This window comes from Tachypleus tridentatus, chromosome 12, assembly GCF_004210375.1.
Source record: "Tachypleus tridentatus isolate NWPU-2018 chromosome 12, ASM421037v1, whole genome shotgun sequence".
In the NCBI taxonomy this organism is placed as follows: Eukaryota; Metazoa; Arthropoda; class Merostomata; order Xiphosura; family Limulidae; genus Tachypleus; species Tachypleus tridentatus.
This window is the reverse complement of record NC_134836.1, coordinates 11,920,576-11,940,776: the sequence shown is the minus strand read 5'-3', so window position 1 is coordinate 11,940,776 and position 20,201 is coordinate 11,920,576. Positions and strand designations below refer to the sequence as shown.

At 30.3% G+C, this 20,201-nt stretch overlaps 1 protein-coding gene across 1 annotated transcript; it reads right to left on the bottom strand.

The window, feature by feature from the left end:
* LOC143234616 (ADP-ribosylation factor-like protein 8B) lies at positions 1-19,984 on the bottom strand. Its single transcript, XM_076472084.1, has 6 exons — positions 19,473-19,984; positions 17,745-17,825; positions 9,314-9,387; positions 6,740-6,901; positions 2,571-2,641; positions 1-1,367 (listed from the first exon to the last, which is right to left on the bottom strand). The coding sequence occupies exons 1-6, from the start codon at positions 19,593-19,595 to the stop codon at positions 1,318-1,320; spliced, it is 561 nt and encodes a 186-aa protein (XP_076328199.1). The 5' UTR covers positions 19,596-19,984; the 3' UTR covers positions 1-1,317.
* Between the last annotated feature and the right edge of the window lie 217 nt (positions 19,985-20,201).

The following is a 20,201-nucleotide window of genomic DNA, read 5'->3' as shown; positions in this document are numbered from 1 at the left end:
TTTTAAGGACATAAGTTTTATTCTCAAGTGTTTGCTACACACACAGCAAAATCATATAATGAAGAATTAAATGGAAGATATTAAATACATCATCACAATGTTCAGAGTATATGCACAAAAAGAAATACTGACATACATGCAGAGTGACAAGTAATGATAACCAAGAGTAGAGTGCTGTAAAGTTTCTACTCAGATACACTTACTTTGGCCACTTGTTGCCATTAAAATGAAAATTAAAGAAATGGTAATATCCCCCCACCCACCCCAAAAAAAATATTCTGGGATACATTTAAAGATCACATCTTATCTAATTAAGTACATTAACAAGACAGTGCATACACAAGTTTAATGTTTTAGGACTATTATTTTACCAGAAAGATAAATAAACTTCAACTGATTACAAATCCACACTATAAGTCACCCACATTAGTTACTAAGCATTAGTTAAATCCTGTAGGTTTAACCAGCAATATTTCATTAATGCAAGTCACATAAATTAATTAATAAATGTAGTTACATAGCTGCAACTGACTGTGTGTCAACAATAGTTACACTGATTAGTTGCATTTAAATAAATTAGTTTGGCAAACTGTGTTAACATTATGTTACTGCTAGTCCACAATGAACATACAAATCGCAGATATAAATAAAGTATAGCATTTCACTTGACTTAAAGACATATCTAAAAAATCTGAAATATCAGTCCATTAGCAGATACAAGCTGGAGAAACTTTCTTGTCAAAAACACAGTTTCATGTCACAGAGTAGCAGACAACTACAGAAACAATAAAAATCAACTATGAACCTATACTCCATGATAATATGTATTATTACAAAAAACAAAGAATGCAAATATAACTAGTATACCTATATCAACAGTTATATATATATACACAAATAATTTCAAAACTTCTCTCATTTTATTCAAATGCTTACAATAACTGTATTCTCACTCTTCTTCATGTGACTTAAAAATTAAATACCATTCCTCACCTAAGCCAATGCAGTGTTTAGCCAAGTGGTTTGAAATATATTTCCATGAAGCAATAAAATATCTTTGACATTAATATGCTGCTTTTAAGTACATAAAAATTCATGCTACAAATTTGCACTTTTAATCCAACATACAAGATTTAACTCACAATTTAACATAAAAGTATATTAAAGCTCAAAATTCAACTTTCTGTCTAAAAACTACCAATTCAGACACTTCCATATGACATTCCTATCCTTGAGTGACTTCTGGTGGCAAGAACTTGTTCCTAGCTTTATCCTGAGAGCACTCATCTCAGAAGATCTTGTCAGAAGCTTCAGTTCTCAATGACTTTTGGACTTGGAATGTGAGATCAACCACTGAAGGGTTATGTCTGGAAAATGGAAGAGAAAATTATGCTGTACAATAAGATTCAACCTCTTCTTACAGAGGTTTCATTATTTAGTGAGTTGTTAAAATAAATATCATACTGGAGATTATCTTGAACTACTCATTTTAATAAATTAATCATTAAATTTGTGAATAAAAACTATACTTTATAAAACATTTATATACATTAACAAATCACACCAAAATGAAAATTCAACTTAAAATTGTATTACTCTAACGTTAGCAAGATAGTACAACCTTGCATACATAGGTTATAAATGGCTAAGCCTAAATTACCAACAATTTTATGAAAACTGTTTGAAGTCAGTTACATAAAAGTCAAAGTTATAAGCATACCAACGTGATACCTTTATAATTTGAAACTTCAGATAGCCCAGAATAAGTTCCACATTGTTTCTTCTGATAATGTGTTCAAGCCATCAACATTTATCATATCAGTTTAGGTATTCCAATTGTGTTTACCTTAAAGTTTGGATTAGAAATATCAAGTGTTGGGCAACATATTTGCTGTGCTTGCATTTTAACACACAAACTAGATGTGCTTAAATCTACATGCTTGTAGTAAGACTAGACTTAATCCAGAACTGTCTGTCTATATAGAAGTGGCAATGTAACCAAGTTTTATAAACTGTATTGTGCTACCACAAACAGCCATTCACTCAAAATCAAGCTCTATACAAAACTCATGTGCAGTTTGTCCATGATAAAAATTTGTGACTAAAACCAAATTATTAGCCGATCATAAAAGCAAACTTTTCCTAACATTTCAGCCTGTTTTAGGGGATCATACCAACAGTTCTGTTGTACAAAGTAATATCTTTTTTAAACAAAAATGAACAAAGATATCCAAGATGACCATTAAAATCAAACCCTGTATCTTTACTGCTGCCATTCAAATAATGCTACTGTACTCATAATTAGACATCAAATAATCATATATTACGAGGACAGAAACATGTACTACTTACGGTATTTATCATAGCATTACAGACAGTAAACGTCACTGCTGTACCTTTGCTTTAAACTTGCATACTAAACACACCCTATCATCATCATCTCAAAAATGCATAAACAATACTGAATTTGTTTTCTAATGTAAATAAACAAATCAATGTATTTTAATAGTTTATATGATCCATAAATACACCTCACCAACAATTCCCTTAATGCCAACAGCGCTACTCACCAATGTTATCTTTCTCTTTACATGAAACAGAATAGCAACAGATCTCTCTGTCCTGTATGGATGAGAGATTCCTAAAAACAAACAATGCTGATAGTCAATCAATAAGTTAAAAACAAAAACATTTACAGAAATATTACTGAAGTATACTTCAAGTGATTGCAATATTACCTTGATATAAAATAATGTGATCATACCTAATTAACAACTACAAAAAAACCCATTAAAGTAATGAATGGGAATAATATGTTTGTGTTAATATGAATCAAATATAATGATTTTATTCTGATAAAATTGATTTCTGTTTAAAAAGTTGTTCAATGTTAATAACATATTTAATGTTTGTCTTAAAAACACTAAACTGGCTAAAAAAAACTTTTACTTGTGTGCTATTGTTAATAATGAAATCAGATCAAATTATTAGAATAACAAATCAAGTTCAAATTCCTTTTGGGGTATCCTGCAAGATTTATTTCTGGAATTACACTTGTAAAATGATGACAAAGCTAGACTACTAACAAATGTTCTCATGGTACCAGTTTTCTTTACCATAAAAAGATACAGAATGATCTTATGTCTTAACAAAACTTCACATGACAATCATTTAACACCTTTGCAATGGCTCGTGTATTTTACATGATCATGTAGCAATGAACGTGTGCATATTATAACTGATTTAATTTATAAAACTAATTAATTCTGTACACAAGTGCGCACAGAATTAATCCACTTGACAACCTCCATATTGGAAAAATGTTGTCTAAAGCTAAAGCACTCTTAGTTGTAAAATCAAAGACTTGTATAAACTGCATTTATAAATAACTATTTTTACAAAATGAGATTTTTCAGGGGGGAAGTAGATTTCCAATTCCTGTGATGAAATGTTAAAATGTATTGTTTATTTTTACAGTTTCACAAAGCTACTAACAGTAGCTAATTTTGAGGTGAAAGACTAAAGAGAAAACAGCTAGTAAATGCCAACCACCACAAACTGTAGGGCTACTCTTATTAGATTGTATAATGAGGTTGAACCATCACTTTTATAATATACATACTAACTCAATTTACACAGATAAAGGTCTGTAGTCAGAAGGGGGGGAGAATAAGAGGATCCTAACCACAAAACCCCATATCCACAATCCAGTTGACTGAGTGGGTTATACCCCTGTCTCAAAGAATAACTTCCTAAAAGTAAACAGTTTGAAATTCATATCTATTATTAAACTATATAAACCACTTATCTTCAGGAAACCAATGGAAAACCAAGTACTTAAGGAAATATATCATTTTACATTCAACAATATAACTAATAATTTCAAGTTTAACTTTCACTCTTAAGAAATCAAAGTAAACCATAACTCAAAAGTTATCAGGTCCTGTAATTAAGCGTACTGGTTGAATGGTTTGTTTTATTGAATTTCAAAACTTAAAAAAGCAACTACACAGAACTGTTCAATACTTGGAATTAAAGATTAAGTATTTCGTTTTTTAGAAACAACAATTTTTGTCATACTACATTCTTGCAAAGTTTTCATTTCATAATACCATAAATATGATTTTTGTCTTGATTCAAGAAATTCTGCACACAAGTTCACTGTTTTTATTAACATTAATCTACAATATAAACTTTACTACCCGTATCAAATCTATAAACAAGCCAAATTTTCTAACTGTTAATCAGATGTTTTCATGTAATAAGTGTGTGTGTGTGTGTGTGTGTGTGTGTAATTTAACAAGTTGAGAATGTTTTGTATTCGTATATTTTTATATTTCTTTTCTTTGTCCATCCAAACTGTTACTTAGGCCTAATGTCAACATCTTTTCTTCCAAGCTATGCTTGTATTACTTTGTTTAAATCTTTACACGATTCTTGAATAAATGGAAAGTCAAATTAGTTTAAATAATTGATAAACAAAAGAAAGAATTTTCATTGTGTGTTTAGTTACCTAACTTGTGGTTTCTTATAGCTGAGATACTGGCAATTTACATAACATTATAAATAAGATTGAGAGAGTGGTTATGTATAGTAAAATATGACTTCTATCAAAGCTGTAAGCGTCAAATTGGTGCCATTTTGTTCAAAAGTTCTAGCTTTCTTCAGAGGTTAAGGTTAACATTCAGAACAAAAAAATTCAAGAAAATTATAAATACTACTTACAACTAACAATTTTGTTCAGAGTGCTATGGAATAACTTTTTTTAATTTAAACTTTCTTTGGATCTGAAGGACTTGAATATCAGGTCATCCCTTAAGTAATGCCTGATTTTAAGTTCAGAAAAAGAAAGGATTTCAAATGCTTTTAATGTATTTAATCAATAATGTATGTATGTATTATTATTATTAATTACTTCCTGCCAATAATTCACAAGCTAAGCTTATGAATACCACTTCCATAAAATTCTTGGGGTTTGGAGGAAAAGAATGTAAAGAGGGTAGTTTTGACATCTTCATGTGTTCCAAGCTCTTTTCTATCAAGATTGTTCTACAAACTTCAGAATACATGGTAATCAGATGGGACAAAGTCTGGAGAATAAGGAGGAAGTGAAAGTTTTCCCAGTCTAGCCCTTCAATCTTTACAGATGTCATCCTTGCCATATAGGGCCATGCATTATCCTTGTGTAACACAACACCTTTACGATTGATCAAAGCAGGCCTCTTTTCTGTCAGTGCAATATTCAAGCAACAATATACCACCAAATGCTTAACAAGACTTTCCTATGGTGGAGGCACATTTTGGGCTGTGCTTTAATCAGTTTATCTGCACTGAATCAGTCTGCAACACTTAACATTCTTATAATATATTTATTTCTCATCTCCCATCAGTAACTTGTCCAAAAAGGTGAATTACATTCACAAGAGTGCAGAGAAATGTAAATGTCCACTTCTGTCAAATCATGACACCTTTCCAAGCTGTTGCAGATGATGGTGAAATGTTGAATAGAATGAATTAAGCTTCTGTGCTAGTTCTTCAAATGTTACAGCACAATCTTCATTAGATGCAACCAGCAGCAAGTTATCATTAAACTCAACAAGATGACCTGAATGTGGAGCATCACTTAAGCTGTAGTCACCTGATCTGAACTTCTGAAACCACCTTCGACACTTTCTTTCATTAAGACTTTGCACAATAAACACCTTGAATATTTCACATAGTTTCTACTGCACTATTGCCTTTTTTAAACTCATAAAGCATTATATGCCTAATGTGCTCCACAGACACATTCATCTTCATAAGGGTTTATTTGATTAATGATCTGATAAAATGGAGTTGGGTTAGATTCTTTTATTTGTCAGAACATTTTTATACATGTCCTACTACATATTTTAGTCATTAAGGCCTTCTAAAAAACAGAAATGATGATGCACTTTCTGGATTAAAATTTTGGACATTACTTGTGGGATGACCTGATAGAATGCATGGAAGAACAACTACAAGTTATTTTCTATAGATTTTCTTAATTCAATGATGAAATTTTGCCCTTTGATTAGTGTGTACCCAACTGGGTACCAGAGGGTTAGAGAAATAACAATTAAGCTAGAAACACACTATAAAAGTTTCTATATAATAATCTACATTACAAATAAATTAACATTAAACATACATAGCAAAATAAATCCATATTTCCCTACCAAACTTCAGTCAAATAAATTCAAATTATAAAAATAAACTACAATAAAATGAATATTATTTGAATGTATGCAAAAATCATAACTTTTATACCCAATTCATAAGAAAAACTAACTTGACAAGGTTTTATGCCAATTAGTCAAATAATAGTTTGAAAAAATCTGTTGGATTTGAAATGAGGCAAATTTTATCCATGTAATGAAATGCACTTTGTTTTTGTTATTAGAGTAAAATTAGTATTTATGTCAAAAATGTGGTGAGTTTTTCTGTTTTATAGATGTGTAGAAATATGCTGATTTTCAACTTCTATAAAAGAACACACCTAGGGCAATTCAGGACTTGTTAAATACTATATGATGCATCTTGATATACCTATTACCACCAAGAACTTTATAAATTAAATATTGGATAGTTACTACTCTGAAAACCAGAACAATCTGAAACAAATAATTTTTTTCTTCTCTGTTCAATATATTACCTGTCTGTCTATATATAAATATCATATAAACATATTTCTCTCATTAACACCAAACATGGTACTTGCATCTGTTCTATAAGCTCTTTTTCATCCAAGGCACTAGGCACATCTCTTTTGTTCCCTAGAACCAGAACAGGAATACCAGCTAGCTGCGGCTTGTCCAACAAACTGTGCAGTTCATTTCTCGATGCCTCAATCTTCTCATGATCTGCTGCATCAACCATGTAGCTATATGAAACAGACAAGAACTTTAATAAACCATGCTGTGTCAACCACTTAACACATGAAATAAACATTAATTTTAATTAACACACTATGCTGTATCAACCACATTACTATATGAAACAGATTTAAGCTTTAATAAGCTATGCTATGCCAACTACGTAACTATATGAAATAGGACTCAAATTTTAATAGACTGCTGCATCAATCACATAACTTAAAATTTCTGTGTTTCATGTAAATTATACCGCATCAACCACGTAACTTCACAAAACAGACTTAGTTTTAATAAACTATGCTGAATCCATTATATAACTACATAAAACAGACTTGAATTTTAATGGACTATACTGTATCAACCATATATTTCATCTACATTAGTACATGACAGATTTTAATTTTAATAAACTCTGTGCCAACCATATAACCACATGAAACAGATTTGGACATCCATAAGCAAATTGCTTTACTGACCACTTAACTTAAGCATAAATATTTGTTTTTAATGTTATTTGGTCTATACATCCTTACATAATGCAGATGTTAAGTGTCATAAATACACTTAAAATGCATAATGCTAAATTAGGCTTAACACTCACAAAAAAAATAGATAGGTTTGAAATGTTTGCATGCTTTTTTCTTAATCTCATTTTGTTCTATAAAAAATAAAAACATTTTTCATGTTAACATGAAGAAATGTATTTAATCTACTTATAGTTAAGAAAGCTCAACAGTCATTAAGCCAGACTGACCAATCAGAAACCTTCTGGTTATACAAACTACTTTTAGCAAGTTAATATGATAAAGTATAATAACTGCTAAAAATTGGTACCAAACATATATTAACTTTTGATCAATATATATATTAAACAGAAAAATTTGTTCTATCATTTGGGTAACCTCACTGTTTGAAGTATTTTCTGTCATAATTCCAACACATCACAAGATTCAGTAAGCTGAGGCTAGCCTTGCAGTACATTTGATTTTAATTCAACGTCAACTGTGTACTGTTACTTAAGTATATTTTTTACTGTGATTCCACTTGTATCTCAAGATTTGGTCAGCTTATGAGATGTAAATTAGTCCTGCAACATAATTATGTAAAAAAAGTCTAGTTTGGTTATGTTCAAACAATGTTCATAACAACGTACATCAATCCTAATAAAACATTTTAGAAATCAACGAAGTACCTGAAGAGTGATATAAACCTTGTAAAAGAAATAAGATTAATGTTGATGGGAATAAGATGTTATAGTAAATAATATTAAGAAAATAACACTTCTTTGTCCACTGATTTTAAAATGTTTTTAACTGGTTACTGAATGTATGTACATATTCTCCATTCAAAGTTTCTTTTATTCTTACAAGACTAACAATTAAAACTGAATACCAACAAAACATACAAAAACACTTAAGTTGTGAATCACTGTCTTTTTACATCAACTTGGCTTTGTGGTTAAAGTAAAGTAATTAAAAATTATGTAAAATCAAGGAATTTTTTGTTCTTACTTTTCTCATGTTAAGTAAAAAGACATTTACTTATCCTATACAATAGCATGATAAAAATACAAGTCAGCTATTCAGTGGTAGACTAATCTTAAACCATTTACTACAGTCACCATTATGTTGCAAAAATCATGTTAAGAAACTTCAAATTTTCACATGTTGTCATGTTATTTATCTTTGTGAATATTTTTAAACATTTTTAGCTCATTTGTGAACAATGAAATACCTTCATTTAAATGTCTTGTGATCTACATTGTAATACCTTCTACACATTTCCAATACACTGTGTAACACATACCAGTACGCAACAGCTAAACAGATGTATGAAATTGACAATATAACTCATACTAGTATACAACAGTTAACTAGACACACAAAAGTCACTATATAAAATGTTAGTATGTAATAGTTAACTACAACACTTCTGAAGTTCATCATATACATGTCTATTTCTTGTGCGAGACTAGCAAATTGGAGGTTAAGACTGATAGATGGTGTATCCCCACCACAATGTGGGTCCTACTTCTTAAGTCACCTCCAAAACCTAGGATACATTTTATAATCCCACATTGTAGCTTGTACCCTAGGATCTTTTTTTAAAAAATGCAGCATATTTTGTTTAATTTGTTTTGGCTTAAAAGATTATGGTTATAATTAGAGGTTGGAATTTGCCATTTCTAATGCAGTCCTTCCTCATTATTTTGTTTACTTATTCAACTTCATTTAAATGTATTTATTTAATTTCACTAAAATATAACATACTACTATACAATATAGTTAACTACAACTTTTCTGAAGTTCAGTATATAACATACTAGTAGCATACACTATCCACTGCTTGACATATTAACAGAAGTATATTGTTTTAAAATTTAGTTTTCAAAACAACAGTACAAAGAAATTTTATCTTACATGATAGCATTCACACCACGGCAATATCGTTCCCACATACTACGAAATCTAGGCTGCCCTCCAATATCCCAGATCTGTAATGAATCAAAAAAGTACACTTACAAAAGGTTATAAAGAATGCATGGTAAAATGATGAAAATGGTAAAAGTGACATTTTTAGAAGTATACATATTCAAACAAAATTTACCTACTTTAATATTTCTAGTGAGACAATAAGTTATATCAAAGAAATAACTGTGAGAAGTGATTTCCTTGGTGGTATCTGTAGTGTGAGAAACCTATCAAATTAGTAAACACTAAAAACATCAGTTGTTCATGAAAACAGTGAATATATGTATGCAGATTATGAATTTGTGAAATTAAAATATTTCAAAACAAAAGATAAGAAGGTCTTATTTATACCAGGTTGAGATGTGATAAACCACCTCAAAGGAAAATCCATGCAGTCATCAGAAAATACCACTATTGTAGTAGTTACTGAACAACCTCCACCCCACCCCAATTCAAAAACAGAAAGGTATCTGTTCTATAGTGTTCACTCACTAAGATAAATGCCCCAAACTATGGAGTGAAAACCCTAATGGTAAAATGCAATAACAGAGGAAAGCCTTCAGCCATGTCACCAGTTAAAATTCCACTCTTGATGTTACAGTTTATTTGGTTCTCTCAATTCAGAAGTTGTCTTCATGATGCCACCAACTGGAGTTTCTACTCTGTGTTTCCAAATTCTAATTTACTTTGTGTCTTTGTTTCATAATTTAGCAAAAAACGTGCAATAGGCTATCTGTGCTGTGCCCAGAGGGTACTGATACTTAATTACTAGGATTATAAAGCTCTCATACTTACTATTCACTCACCAGAGGGAATTATAAATAAGTAATTTCTTAAGCAGTCCTACAATTTCAAACTAGATAAATAAATCTATCAAAAAACAAACAAACCTCTAAACAATTGAAGAGCTAAATAAAATAGAAGTTTACATTACTGTGGCTCAGAAAGTTACACTCAAAAGCTATTCTGGTATAAACACCTATCTTTTTTTCAGCCACAAAGCAAGTTACAGTTACTATTGTGAAGAAAAACACCAGGGAAAGAAAAGTTTGACCAATCGTAATTGAAAACATCCACATTTTATGCCAAAAAATTTACAATTTAAAAATAAAGGACTAGGCTGCAACTGAGAGATGTGGCAAATACATCTTAGAAGCATTATAAATAATTTTAGCATTTTATGGACATTTTTAATTATTTAGGTGGAAACAGACCTCAGCTATTTACCTTTAGGCTGCATAAACTGAATTTCTGAAAAATCTGCCAATTAATATTTCATTGCAGTAGTTACTGTATATTTTGGCATTTCATGCTACAACCGTCTAGAAGACTGAACGTTTCTTTGAATACAAAAATTTATAGATGTATTGTTTAGTTAGCTATTTAGAACATCCACTGTGAATGTAGCTTAAAATCCATGAATAAAACATTCTAGAAAACTAGATGAGTCCATCAACAATTAGCCAAACATGTTAACACACTGATATTTCTCTTGAATGTGTGTTATCCTGCAATACTTCATTACACACATGTCATTTCAAACGTCTTGAATAAATTTATACTTGTTTGTTTATCCATTTAGTTGTAAATTGTTTTTGACACTCAGACTTAATATTGAAATCAGAGCGATTACAAGTATTGAATATTCAATAAATGCTCATAAATGAGTTATTATACTCACTTAGAGGTAATTTATGTAGTTTCATAAGAATATAATTTCAGATTCAATTAGCATATGTTGCAACTGTCCTGCTTGACATGTTGCCAACACTTGTCATTTTTCCACTCCTAAACTATAATTCCATTTTAATACATCACCAGTGGGTAGTTCATTAACTTTTCAGATTTAGTTATTAGGTAAACTGTAAAAACTAAGTAAAACTTGACTTTTAATAAAAAATTTGTTAGTCTTTCTTGTTAGGTAAGTTTTAATAAAACTAGCTAAAAATGTAAGATAATTCTTTTTACTGAAAGGGCTAAAAATATCCTGAAACTAAGAATTATATTTGAGAAAGACAGGTAAAACCAAAACTCAGGACACCAGTGGCATTCTTTTTCAATTATTACAAATTAATTTTTGATAGCCTACTGGAATCCCCTTCATAAGCATTTTTCACCTTCCCCATACTGAGGGAGGATACTATAACTCCTACAGTGGCATCCTTCAACTCTTTCCATTTTTTGAAATTGTCCCTTATATACTAACTACAGAATATGACATGTAAATATCATCAACAGCTTGGAATATCCCCAGAATGGTCTTCTCAGCCATTTTAAGTTTTGAAAAATTTACCACATTCTTTTAATCTAATTTTAAGGAGGTAAGATGCAATTTAGTCTGCTTGAAGTTTCATATCTTTTTAAAATTTAAAGAAATTTTAGTTACTGAAGTAAATGAATTAGTGGAATTCTAGGATATCAGTATTGTTATGATTTTTTGGTTATTCAACTGTATATATGAAAACTAAAAATATTTTATTTGATATCCAATATTTGAAAATGTGACTGTATATTACAGAATACCATTCATTAAATCAGTCAAGACAGGGAAGACTAAATGTCAATTTTATATTACTGAATACATGACCTGAGTGCACATGCACCATGTCAATGCAAGTTATGCAATGTTAGGTAGGTATGACTGGAAGGTCAATATAATAAAAAATATACATGTTCATATAGAGCATTATGACACTTAACTTACTTAGACTAAACATTTGTATTTTTGTGTTATAATATGTAGTTGTTGTAGCATGAAGAAAATATAACTTATTGTTTAATTTTTATGTAATAGTTATGAGATTGGCTAAGTGATGAACCTCACACACTTAGAGTATAAAAAATAACAAAGTATAAAGTCTTACTGAAAACAAACTTTTGAAATGTATTTAGGAAGTTTTAGAGATTATGCAAATAATATGAGATTTTTGATATGAGGTGTTGTTTTTTAAATCATAACATGAAATCACTTTGCACTCCAACTAGTAACAAAACACTATTTTCACAAACTAATCTTTAATAAAAATATTTAATTAAAGAATCTTACTGTTTGAATATAAAATACTTGTAATCTTTACTCAAAGTTTACCAAATTTTGTGAAGATACACATACTGTATCAAAAGTTATAGTAGAGATACTTAATGTGCAAATGTGTAGATGAGTGTGTACATTATACCAAGCCTGTTGCAAGAGTTAATCCCTTCCTGTTCTTAAAAACTTTGCATCAGTTAATAACTAACAATTAAATTACAAATTTATTTTCCTTTTTTGTACAGGAACATGAGGTTAAAAATTTACTTTCCTTGTCCTCCTCTTTTGTACATGAAGATGAGATTAAAATGAAATTTCTAGAGGTCAGTATCCAACCACTTAACATATATTTTATCATCAAAAGCAAAACCTTAAACCAATTCTAAGGTAGCTCACAACTAACTACTCTTACAATCAGAAAGAACTTGCAGGAACTGTGTATTCAAATTGCACACCACAGTTTCAAAGAAATATAAGCTTCTTAAAGTTAAGACATGTTTTAATACTTCACACACAGTTTAGTCCCTCCTGTAGAGTAAGTACAAAATGGAGTCTTGTAGAGAAGATAGCTACAAAAGAATTTATGACACTAGAATGGGAAAATGCTCTTGAACTATTTTTTTCAATGTAAATAGATCAAAACCTAAATCTTGCAATGGAGGGATATCTTCATCCCAATCTTCAGGTGTTCTGCATATCCTGCTTTAGTGATGGAATATGCAATACAATAGCTGCAAGGGTACCATTATCTGTGACTGTAGCCTAAAGTTGCTTCTTAAAGTTGTTTTCACACAGAAATAATAAGAAGCACATCTGACAACATATTCAAGTTCAGGGATGGAAAGGGGAATTTTCTCTCCTCAATCCCTTAGATAACAACTGTCAATTAAAATACAGTTAAATAGAAGGAGTATTTGCATGTAACTAAGATAACACAAGAGGTGAACATTCTTACCAAAATCTATAAATACATCCTAGATGAAGTCATCTGAATTCAAATGAAAAGTATGGTGGACCAGCTGCAACCAATTTCATACAATGCCACAAATTATAAGTTGAAAAACTAGTACTGTATGAATGCAGTCCACTATCTTCAAGAAAATGAGGCAGCAATCAGTTTTACAAGAAACTAATGAACAGTTCTTGAAAACATTTGTCAACCACTGTGACCACTGCTTTCATTCTTTCCAAAAAACAGCACACATGTTGAACCCAAAGTACACAGGTTATGAAGATAATGAGGAGACAAACCAAATTATCTGTTATTATGGTCCTTTTAAAATAATAGACAGGACATTGTGAAGATTAGAAGTTCTCTATAGTTACTATAAGAGTATTTAGTTTTCTACATACCACAGTGGTCTACAAATGCAAATGAAAGGCACTCAATAAATAGAAAGAACCAATGAAACTTGTTACAGGTACAATATAACATTGTGAAACAATATGAGACCTATTTGTCAAGTTAGGTTATTCCATCCTCTAAACTTAATGAGAATAATTTTGAAAAAAATAAATAAAATAATCTTACAACTCACATTTAAAGCTTTTCTTCTTAAACTCAAATTTACTGCTTTCATAACATTTGAAGACCCATCCCATAGACTGACCACCCTGTTAGGAAAATTAAACTGACTTAGCTGAAAATGACTCCTACCGTCCTAAAATTTATATTTGTCCCCTAGTCCTACTTCTCACTATTAATTATGAAAAAAAGATGGTGCATCAACATTATCAATTCCCTTTAGAACCTTAAACACCTCAATCAGATCTCCCAAGCCTCCTTTTTTCAACAGAAATTACTTGAGATTTCAGCCTTTTCTCACATGTCAACCCTTGCATTTGAGACACCATTCTAGTTACCCTTCTGTGAACCCTTTCTAACAATTCAATGTCTTTCCTGAAAGTAAGATCCCAAGACTGAACACAATATTACATGGCCTAACCAGTAACCTGTACAAAGTTATAACCTCTTCAGGTTTGTATTCAATATTTCTGTAGATACAACCTAAAATCCTACTGCACTACCACTCGTAATAACACAGTTTGGATGGCCTTAAAGACCAATCAACCATTACATCACGAACTTTTCTTTCATGACACTGTTAAGGTTCTTCCTATCTAAATTATAACTCAAATTATGATAACCCACATGCAATATCTTGCATTTACTACAGTTAAAACCCATCTGTCATTTATTTGCCTAATCCACTAAATGATCTAAATCCTTTTGTAAATCAGAAGCATCCTCTTCACAGGTAGCAACACCTTATACCTTGATGTAATCTGCAAATAAATAATTCATTGACCATTCCTTCACCTGTCATTAATGTAAATCAAAAAGAGAAAAGTTCTTAAGACTGATCCCTGAAGTACTCCACTTCTGACATTAATCAAGTGTGATTGAACTCCATTTATAACAACCCTCTGCCTTCCTCCATCAAGCCACTCCTTTAACCAACTAGTTAACTTTTCCCTCACATCCATGGATATAATTTTCTTTACAAGCCCTTTATGAAGTACCTTGTCCAATGTTTTCTAAAAATCCAGATATACCAAATTCACACCCTCACCCACATAAGCAGTAATCTTTTCAATGAATGTCTAAAGATTTGTAAGTCAAATTTTCTCTTAATGAAACCATGTTGACTATCCAATAAAATTCTAAACATTGTTAAATGACTTTTGAAATCGTCTTTTAACATACTTTCCAAAACCTTTCCCACAACTAATGTAAGGCTAATGGGTCTATAATTACTGGGAAAATTTTTAACTCCCTCAAACAGATAACATTAGCTAACTTTCATTTTGGCACCTGCTCATCATACCATATAATACTAAATGGCTCAAACATCCATTATTTAACTTCTTTAGAAACTCTTGGGAAAATATTATTTGGTCCAGGAGCCTTAATGTTTTCTAAACTTCCTAATTTTTTTCTCATAATTAATGCAGTAATCTCGTTTGGTCTCATTTCTACTTAAACTTTTCTTTGTCAGTATAAACTGAAGAAAAAGCAAAATTTAATAACTCAGCCAGCTCATAATCATCACATACTAGCCTTTCTTTATCATCCCTCAAGGGTCCTATCCTCATTTTAACATTTACTGTTTTCCTACTTTTTGGATCTTCTGTAAACTTCTAAGTTTCTTGTCACACTTGTCAATTTAAATTTCTTAAATTTGTGATGTTTTTCTTTAATTTTATATCTTAAACACTTTATGAGCCAGCATGGTTTTTTACTTGCAGGTACCATTTTCTTTCTATAGAGAATATGTTTATCTTGAATATTTAAAAATTTATCTTAAAAATGTTTCTACATCTGATCAGTGTCTCCAAATAACCTAACTGTCAAATTCACAGGATAATTCTTGCTACACCCCTTCAAAATTTGTTTTGTAACTTGTAACTCCTTATCTCCATATGTAGCAAAACATCAAACCTAATGCAGCAATGACACTTTCATCCAGATGTTCTCCAATTTCTACCTACTGAATCATTTCTATATTTGAAGTTACCGATAAATCTGAAATAGCATTGTTTCTAGTAGGTTCCTTGACTAATTGAAGAAAACAATCCTGAACATCCTCTCTCCCTTAAGACTTGACTAGCATTTCCAAAAAAATATGCCTGAAATTAAAATCACCCATAATTATGACTTCATTAATAGCTGAAATCTTACTAATTGTAAACTTTCTCACTATTTTCATCAGTATCATATGGTGGTCTGTAACAATTTCCCACTAAACATTTTTTTTCCTTTTATATCTACTACTAGAAATCCAAATGGATTCAATATCCTTGCTTGATCTTTGATATCCTCAACTTCAACATGTGTAACTCACATTTTACATATAAAGCCACTCCTCCCATCACTTTAATACTTGATCCCTATTAAACAGAAGTTTTTTTGAAATACAGGGTTACAGGCTGTCATCAGTCAAACATAGATGATTTTATGTTTCAGTTATTATCATATCTAAATCTTCCCTTTCTACTAGTGCTCTAAAGTCATTTATTTTATTTCTTAAACTTGTAGCATTACCTTAGTAAGAATTAAGCTCATCTTTATAACTACTTCTATACTCATTTTTAATATATATTTTCATTTTCCTCTCGCTCTTTTTGCATTTAGTTTTTCCTGACCCTCACCACTGTCTAGTCCTAGTTTAAAACTTACATCACAGCCAAGTTAAACAGCCTTAACAAACAAGCCAGCCACTATTTAAATGTAAACCATCCATTTTAGAAAGCCCCCTTCTACTAAACTGATCCCACAAGTCCAACAAGTCAATCTGCTCATCCTAACACACTAACATAAACCTAGAATTTAGCCCTAGTGACCCACTTATATCTTCATCCCCACAGTTAATTATGAGCAGAATCCTGACAAAATTAAGTTATGGCCATTTTCTTTAAATGTCTTTATCAACCCCTTGTACTTATTAATTAGCTCCTCTGACCTACCTTTCCCCACATCATTATCCCCTATGAGCACAACAAAAACTGCACTGTTACCAGTCCCATTTATTATACCTCCTGCTTATAATAAGAGAAAATACTGGTTTTGAATATTTTGTTTTTATTCAGAAATACAGAGGATTACAGAACAAAAAATAAATCTTATTAACATATTTATGTCAAATCTTATTATTATAGTACCACTTATCTTGTGATTTTATCTAAGAAATTACTACTAATAAATATAGGTACAATCTTAATATTATCTGTTACAAACAATAATTTTGAGTGTTAATCCCTTACAGAATCAATTTTTAAATTTAAAAAGAAAAATGTGAAAAATTTTTACAAAGTAATTTTATGGAAAATTAACATTCTTAATGAGAACTGAAGCTTCAGTAGCAGTTTGATTTATACTCTTCAGAAGAAGGTAATAAAAATATCAAAAGAAACTGATTAAATGGCTGAATGATGATACATGGCTTGTTTTCTGTGCATTTTGGGCAAAAAGACAATAGAAAACAAAAGGCCCATTTTAATGGCTGTCTTAACAAAAATATTACCTACAGAACCAAGAAATACACTCGGACGTTTGTTTTCCATAATATTTTCATGTTCTCTTTAAAAAGAGAAAAGTATAAATTATGCTTGTAAAAATGTAACACGTAGTTACCATGATTTTCCTGAGAAAAAGGTTTATTTTGTTAATAATCAGTTGTACAAATAATTACTCAAAACAGGAATTCAAACTGAGTGTTACAATATGTTTTGTTTAACAAGTACTATATGTGAATATTTAATAACAAACCATGAACATTTCCAACTCTTAGAAAGTTCAAAACAATAAGGATAAGATATTCAAGTTGAAATCTACAATGATTAACTTACTTTAATAGTAACATTTCCTTTGGTAACTTTTCTCATGTTGAAGCCCACTGTTGGAATCATGTCCTCGCAAAATTGTCCAGACTGTAACAAAACACAATTTCAGTGTTAACTTGCCAGGAAGGTTTCAGTACATTAATTTCAGCTGTTTTGCATTGGGTGTGACATTATATCTAGCCTGATATCCCAAGACAAGAAATAAGTGCATTCAGACTAGTTGCAGATGTTACATGCTATTAAGATGGGGCTAGTGACTCAATCTTAAGTATGTTTAATTTTTCACATTTTGATGCATTTACACCTATGATTTCTCACTTTTTTATAACAAAATATTAGTTTTTCAAAATTAACATGGCCAAATTGTTTCCTTCTAAAAACAAAAAATCAATTTAACAGTCAGTAGATAACAATTGTTTTTTTTAATCAACATCAGTACACTGGTCAGTTTTTGTTTCATACCATTCTAAAGTATTATGTGCATATATCCAAGTTGCTAAAGTTACAATATTTAATCTATTTAATTATTGACAACATTTGGAATTGGAAAAAATTTAATTCTTTAGAAATAACATTCCTTTTTCAAATATGTCAATTTTTGTTAATATATGTGATCAGACTCATAATAAGATAATGTTAAAAAAATGTAACATGGAATAAATTATAAGAAAAACATTTAGAAAAATGTTTAATTAAATATATATTAATTATTCAAAAGTAAATCTTTTATTTGAATAAATAATTTGATGTTAAGTTGGAAGATGAGGCAGCATTCTATATTCTTATTTTCATTTGTTAAATGGTGTGGTTTTAATAACTAGGACTTGCAAATCTGTAGTAATGTTATGATTAGGAGAACTGAAGTACCTAAGAACTTGGACATCAGTGAAATTTTACCTTATATTGGAACTATAGTATTAAAAAAAAAAATTTAACCTAATACCATTTCTCTGGTGCATAATTTATGACACCTGCTACATTGAACACAGTAAATGATACACTTCAACAAGCAGGTACAATGTCTGCCAATATAAAATGTAGAATTAGGCCAGTTATCAAGATGTGATGTCTCATTATATATACATAATACTTCTGTTATACTATCTGGAAGGATTCTAGAATTTTTGCACTTAGGCATGCAGAACCTTCATGGGTCACTGTGATGAACAAGCCATAATAGTTTAATGATGAGGTGCATCTTGATTATGTTTAAACTACACAACAAGGACTCGTTGATGAAACTACTCATCCTGATGTCAAATTTATTGTAAAAAAATATCATGTAAGAAGAACTTCTACACTTTAATTTTAGGGTGATCAAATACCATGATATATAAATTTAATATTAACTTCTAAGGACCAGTACAGTACATTGACCAAATAACAGAATAGACTGTCTTATCACTTAGTATCAAATAATCAATATCAGCAAGCACAAAAACAAAAGTATCCAAGTAAAGTACTTAAACAGTAATATACATACACATAGAGAAGCTACTTAGTATAAAGATAACTGAAATCCACAAATTCATTTATTTTGCATAGTTCATTCAAATGTACTATGAGTAATATTTTAATCTGTTTAAGTACCACTTTTTTGGTATACATATATATCAAATTAAGCAAGAAATTCAATTTAGTTTAACAATTAGATTATGATATCTAACTGTTAATATCTGGATATAGACTAGCAATTATTTTAAAACTAACTCTTGAACAAATGTTGAAACTTACTGCAATAACATTGACAAACGTGGTTTTACCAGAATACTGCAGACCAACAAGAGTTAATTCCATTTCTTCTTTCCAGAAAAGGCTTCGAAGCCAGTCCAAAATTCTGTTTATAAGTGCAAGCATGATGATACGATAGGTTGGCGTGCTTCGTAGCAACTTCTTTTTACTACGTCTATTTATTTACACTTTACAACTACAGACTTTGATGTACTTTTTGACGTAGGCCTAACGCAATGACAATTATACTACAGTAAAACAATCCTCTCAAATCAGTTTTAGTTTATACACTACCAGTACCACTGGTTTTATTAGCAATATTAAATAAGTATGACTAACTATGCCTCAACTTCAAATTCTAACCAACGTTAATTACTTGTAGTTAAATGTCGATACATGCAACTTTAACGACCTTATTCAATTTATCTGCTTTATTAAAAAGTATAATAAATTCTACCTCACTTTACATCAAAAGTTATTCAACGTCAAAATATCGAATTGATGTCACATGATTATTAGTTTTGGTTTATTGTACTAGAGGGCCATATGTTTAGTTTAGATGTTTACATTTTATTACAGATGTAATTAAAGTTATTACTAGCCTCAAGCACATTTTAAAAGTATTTGACTGAAATATTTGATTTTCACAGAAGTTCCAAAATAATATATTTGTAGTTCCAATAGTTACGTGTGGCTTATTGATTATTATGAAACAGAAACGACTTTGTGCGT